The sequence below is a fragment of the Chinchilla lanigera genome, unplaced genomic scaffold (assembly GCF_000276665.1).
Source record: "Chinchilla lanigera isolate Chin_1 unplaced genomic scaffold, ChiLan1.0 scaffold00025, whole genome shotgun sequence".
Taxonomy (NCBI): Eukaryota; Metazoa; Chordata; class Mammalia; order Rodentia; family Chinchillidae; genus Chinchilla; species Chinchilla lanigera.
In genome coordinates, this window is record NW_004955426.1 from 18,647,220 (window position 1) to 18,653,448 (window position 6,229).

At 36.4% G+C, this 6,229-nt stretch overlaps 1 protein-coding gene across 1 annotated transcript in view; it reads right to left on the reverse strand.

Annotated features, from left to right (window-relative positions):
• The window catches only part of LOC102008964 (zinc finger CCHC-type and RNA-binding motif-containing protein 1), a 4,090-nt gene extending 3,639 nt beyond the window's left edge, over positions 1–451 (reverse strand). Inside the window, exon 1 of the mRNA XM_005386263.2 lies at positions 5–451. Coding sequence (XP_005386320.1) covers positions 5–341 — 337 coding nt within the window. The 5' untranslated portion in view covers positions 342–451. The remainder of the gene's footprint in view (positions 1–4) is intronic.
• Positions 452–6,229: the final 5,778 nt, after the last annotated feature.

Genomic DNA, 6,229 nt, shown 5'->3' on the forward strand with positions numbered 1-6,229 from the left:
CCACTTTCCCCACACTCGTAACACTTAGATTTATCAAAGTAGTTTCGCCTTCGGATGAATTCAGCCGCTCTTCCATTGTCGATGGCAATGCTTGCCTTTATCACTCTACCAAACAACTGTTTGTTGTTTATGGCTCTGGTGCAGTTTTGTGCAGAGTCTTTATCCAAAAACAATATAAATGCAACCCCTTTACTCCTCCTCGTATCTTTGTCTTTCATTATAGTAACCTTCACAACTTTGCCATACTTGGAAAATATCCGGTATAAGTCGTTGTTCGTCAGGGAGAAGGGCAAGTTGGACACATACACGGTGCTCTTGCTCGGCGCCAAGCCGCCACTCATTTCTTCGGGCCGGCTGGGGCTCCGGCCCGACTCGCATCCCGCGCCCGGGCGAGAGCGGGAGGTCCGGGCGGCGGCAGAGCGCTCGGCGGCTCCCTTCAATCCAGTGTTTCTAATTTTGACCATTCTAGTGGGTTTCTGTGGAACTTCACTGTGGTTTTAATTTGTATCTATCTACTGAGTAGTGATGATAAGAATCTTTAACTGAGTGTTATTGAACACTTTTATATCTTTTTTGGATGTGGCTGTTCAGATCACTTTTACATTTTCTATTGAGTTAACTTATTATTCAGATGTAGGAGATCTTTATATAACTGAATTGCAAACCCTTTGCCTGATGTATATTTTGCAAGTGTTTTTGTCCAGTTTGTGGTTTGCCTCTTTAGTTAATTATTTCCAGGAGTAAAAGTTGCAAATTTTGATACATAAAATTTTATATTTTAAAATTTATATAGCATATATTTTATGTATTTTATATGTACACTAATAGTCATGCTTTATGTATTATGTTGGTTCATGCTAAAACAATAAAAAATCTTTGCCTGATAAAATGTTTCTTATATTTTCTTCTAGAAGTTTTATAGCTTTAGGTTTTGCCGTATATTAATGTTGAGTTTTGAGTTAGTTTTTATATGTGATATGGAGCAAAGTTCTTTTTTATTTCTTCCATATGGACATGTACTAGTTCCAGCATTATTTGTTGATCATTGTAACACTGAATCACCTTTGTACCTTTTAAAAAAATTAATTGCCTAGGCATGGTGGCACACTCAGGAAGCTGACGGAGGAGGATAGATATGAATTTGAGGGCAGCTGGGGCTACATAATGAGTTCAAGACCACCCCGAACTACATAGCAAGACCCTGTCTCAAAAAAATTGACCAAATATGTATGGCTGTATAAGTGGGCCCTCCATTCTGTTCTGTCAGTATATTTTTCTGTCATGATGCCAATTTCTTAGTCATTCTAACTTTATAATAAGTTCTTCAAATTAAGCAGTGTAAGCCTCACTATTTTGACTTTATGTTTCAAAATGATTTAGGTGGTGCTTTTTTAATTATAATTCTTTGAATCAGCTTGTTAATTTCTACATAATGATTCCTGGAATTTTGGTTGAGATTATATTAAAATATATATTAATATTTGGAAGAATTGAAATTTTAACTATTCTTCCTACTCAGAAGGACAGTGTATTTTATAATTTAATTTCTTCTTTAATTTTTCTGAACCATATTTGTAATTTTAGTACATGGGTCCTTCATGACTTTTTCAGATATGTTTCTAAAAATTTCATGTTTTGATATTTGTAAAAATTTTTTAAAATTTCGATTTCTGGTAGCTCATTCCTACTGTGTATGAATTGATGTACTTTCTTCTATCTTAAGATTTTGCTGTGGCTTAGTAGATCAAGTGCTTTCTTTGTATATTCCATAGGATTTTCTATATCAGACCATGTTGTCTGTGACTTAAGATTGCTTTACCCTTCTTCCCCTGTATGGATAATTTTCATTTCTTTTTTTTCTTTCTGCAGTAGCTATGTCCTCTAGCACAATATCAGCCAAACTTGGATGAGTGGACAATCTTTCTTTGTTTTTGATGTGAGGGAGGAAAGTGTTCAATTTTTACTGTATGCATAATTTTAGCTATAGAATACTCATAGATGCTAACTTGTTCTTTGTTTCTCTTTATCCTACTGTTTATGTGTATTCACTTTGTTCTTTTTGTCTCCTTTTTAATTAGTGGAGTAGTCTTGTATCCCATTAAAATTTTTTTTATTAGTACACGTTTGCAGTATATAATGGTTACATTCCTTGTGGGGAGTTGGCACATGTACATTATTTACTTTATTATCAACCATCAAATAAATATAATTCCTATTGTGCCTTCTTGGCCAGAAGGAACCTGTAGAGGAGAAAAAGAAAAGGCATTGTACCATATAAGAAGATATGTTATGATGTCATGATAGTATCTTAAGAAATAAGTAGGTCATCTGAACAGAAGAGAGAGCTACAAAAGAGACCATATAAAGTGACTTAATTTACTAAAAAGTTGGTACGGAAAGCATCAGGGCTGGGTGTGTAGCTCAGCAGCATAGTGCCTGCCTGGCAAGCACAAGGTCATGAGTTTGATTCCTGGTGCAAAAAAAAGGAAGCAGAGCTTGGTCTCCAGAGCCCTCAAGGTGCTGCCAGGGCCAGGAGTAGTTTCTGGGGGAAAAGAGAAAAGAAGGGGAAATTATGTACATATGTACACACAGGATAGCTAACATAGTTGTTTCTTAGAAACAACTTAGAAACAACTAAGAAACATAGTTGTTTCTTAGAAACTTCATAGAAGTTGTTACTTCTATCACTTTAATGAAAGGAACAGTTAATGATTAATTATTTGATCAGTCTTGCATGTCTATATTTGTTTTTCTGAGAAACCACTTTGAAGATATTAAAATGTAATACAACAACCATTGTTAATTTCCTATTACCTTGTCTGTAATTCAGTGTTGCTTATATTGTTCTTATGCTATTTTGTAAATGGATGTCTGTTTGTTAATATGGTTTCATTCTTTTATTTTTAAAATAAATAAAACAAAGAGAGCATCAGGGAAAGCATAGTCTTTCAATAATAGTGCAGAGACAAATGAGCATTCATGTAGGAAAAGGGAAATTTGATTCTGTATCATATGATACACAAAAATCCAGGTGAATTGTACACTTTATTGTGATAGGCAAAACAACAAACATTTTAGAAATTAATAGTAGAGATTATTTTCATTGTATGAGAGCTGGAAGAGATTGGAAGAGATTTTAACAGGCACATTACGAGAGGAAAGTCACAAAGCTAAAAAATATCAGTAGGAACCAATGCAACATTAGTAAGTAGTAGCCAGGTAGATGCAAATAAAAACCACACACACAAAAAAACCACACACAAATCACGTTGGCAAAATGAAAAAACTCTAACAATGCCACAGTTAGAAAATCTCATGCGTAGTTGGTGATGTGAAAATTTGTAAAGCTTCTTTGTGAAACACTTAGCTTTGTCAACTAAAGTTTCAGATGCACAATATTATGATCCAGAAATTCCAATCCTAGGCATATGTGTAACAAAAATTGGGAATATATGCATACCAGGATGCACGAAAAACCCATTCATTATGAAGAGCCCTCACTTAGAAACAATCCAAATATCAATGGCAGAATGAGTACACAAAATAAACCAGAATTTATTGTGGTGTGCACAAATAATAGAATATGATAAGGAAAATATTTTGTTTATTTTTAAAATCAGGTTTCCTGGAATTCTTTGTATACCATATGTGTTAATCAGATATCTGTCATTACTACAGGCTACTTATGAAGTAGAGAAGTTTACTTAGCTCACAGTTTTGGGGATTCTGAATCTAAGATCAGGTAGTCCTGTTGGTTTGGGCTCTGGTGTGGGTGATAGATGCATCATTACAGGAGTGCACGTAGGAGCAAATGGTCACAGAACCAGGAGCTGAAAGAAGAGACCAGGATTCTATGATCCCCTCAAGGGTAAAAACCCAATAACCTCAGGACTCCCCATTAGGCTCCATCTAGTAAAGGTCTCCTCACCTCCTAATAGTGCCACGTTAGGAGTTAAGCTTTTCACTTAGGACATTTGGGAAATAACCAACATTCAAATCATGGCACCCTGTGGTGATATTTATTAATTATATGCTTAACATTGTATTAAAAAAGAAGGGAGCAATAATCAGCAAGCTGATTCAGTGTTGGAAAGTGATTTTGATAAAGTCAGAAAATTCTTACTTTATAAAGCTCACATAGTGGTACTACTGACTTTTATTGCTGTATTGAAAGGTATAGTTAATATTGAAGTGTAGGATCAATCTTACAAGTCTATATTTGTTTATCTGAGTATCCAAATTGAAGAAATCAATATGTAATACAACAACCATTGTTAATTTCCTATCACCTTGTCTGAAATTCTGTATCGCTTGTATTATTTTTGTGTTATTTTCTAAATATATATGTATTTGTTAATATGTTTTCATTCTTTTATCTTTAAAATAAAAAATATCATGCTATATTATAAAAAGTGAATAAATCAGGTGTGGTGGCACATGTCTACAATCTCAGCACTCAGGAAAGCCAAGGCAAGAGGAGCACAAATTTGAACCCAGCCTGGGCAACATAGTGAGACTCTGTTTCAAAATTAAAAAATATAGAAAAGGGATTAGGGCAGTAGCTCAGTACAAAGACCCTCGGTTTGATCCCTAGTTGCGCACGCGTGCGCATGCACACACACACACCCCCCATACAAAAAGGAAAGAAAGAAAGAAGGAAAGAAAAGAAAGGAAAAAATGAGTGTGTAGCATGATTTCAACTTGGAAACAAGACCAAAGGGAAGTACACTTACATGAGTTAAATGTAAATAGTGGTTATCTCTGGGATGATATTTATTTACACAAGGGTCTATTTCCTTCCATCAGAATCAATACGGACATTCATTTTAAAAAATATACCAATAAGGTAGTTAGTATACAACTTTTCAAAAATAGATAAAAGAAACCAAGTCTTTATTTATTTTACCTGGACAGTCTTATAGAACCAGAGCAGTGAAGTGCACAGAACCTAAAAATATAGGAGCTGATTTTACAGCAGGGATCACAAGACTAGAATTTCAGAGGACAGAGCGAAGGCAACATGACCCTCTGACTGTGCAGGATTTTGCTGAAGACCTTTGCCAGTTTCTCTAGTAACAATATTATTGTTTTGCCTGATAATCATTCTGTGCCTGCCAATGGCATTGTTCCTCAGTGACAGCAGGTGATAAAAGGGAGCTACAAGATACATAGTAACGTGGGAAACACTTTCTCTTGCCACAGGAAGAGCAGAGGCTTCCTCCCTGAATCTTGAGTGTTTCTTTAGCCATGCCTCTGCAGAGAAACAGGGTTTACATTCAACTTATTTTTTATTTTAGTGGTTGCTTGTTGGTCTTATTTATTTTTTACTGCTATTCAGGTTTCATAAATAGAACGATGAGACGAAGGGTTCTTAGGTGTTGGGTCTGATGATCTTTGAGGGGTGTGATAAGCTATACAGCAAGAAGTGTTACCTGTGCCCCCTTCCCCGCCACTCCCCCTACTTCCTTCTCAGTCATCTTCAGGTTGACTTTTATCCTCTTTTGGATTTCTTGTGCATGGAGTAAAATAGATATACACATGAATAGAGCTCTGCTCGCAAAATCTACCCTGAAATTAGTTATCCATACAAGACTTCTGAACGTTACCAAACACTTCTTGCAAACAGGTGAACGCTGTACTACAGCAGCAACTAAAATGAGCTTAAAATTGGTCCCCCCACCCTGCCCCATTTTGAAACTCCAGATCCTGACGATACCACTTTCAGGATGATGTAAACTGGCTGTGAAGTTAGGGAGATTTGTGCTCTATTGTAATTTCTGCTAAGTAGTTTCACAGTCTTGTTTAAGTTATTTACTTCATCTCTGTTCTTTTTAGCTCTTAAATCATAAAAATGAATGTAAGTGCAGTGGCCCCTCCCCACATAAATAGTATTAATCAGGATCTCCTTTCAAGTAATCTTTGCTTCTAACTTATGTAGACAAGGTGGTGGGCATATTTGTTCTGGGACCACTCCTTGTATTGACCCTCATCTTCCCTTCTAAGACCAGAGTCATCTGGTTCCAAATAGTCATTCCAGATCTTTGCTCTATTTTCTGCTGGTCAGCTGCTGTGCCTCATGACCAACTTCTCTGGAACACTGTCATTACTGTGCACATTTGCCGTGCCCAATATGTATGGACTCAATCTCTCTCCTCCCCTCCCCTCCCCTTCCCTCCCCTCTGCTCCCTTCTGCTCCTCCTCTCCTCTCCTCTCCTCTCCTCTCCTCTCC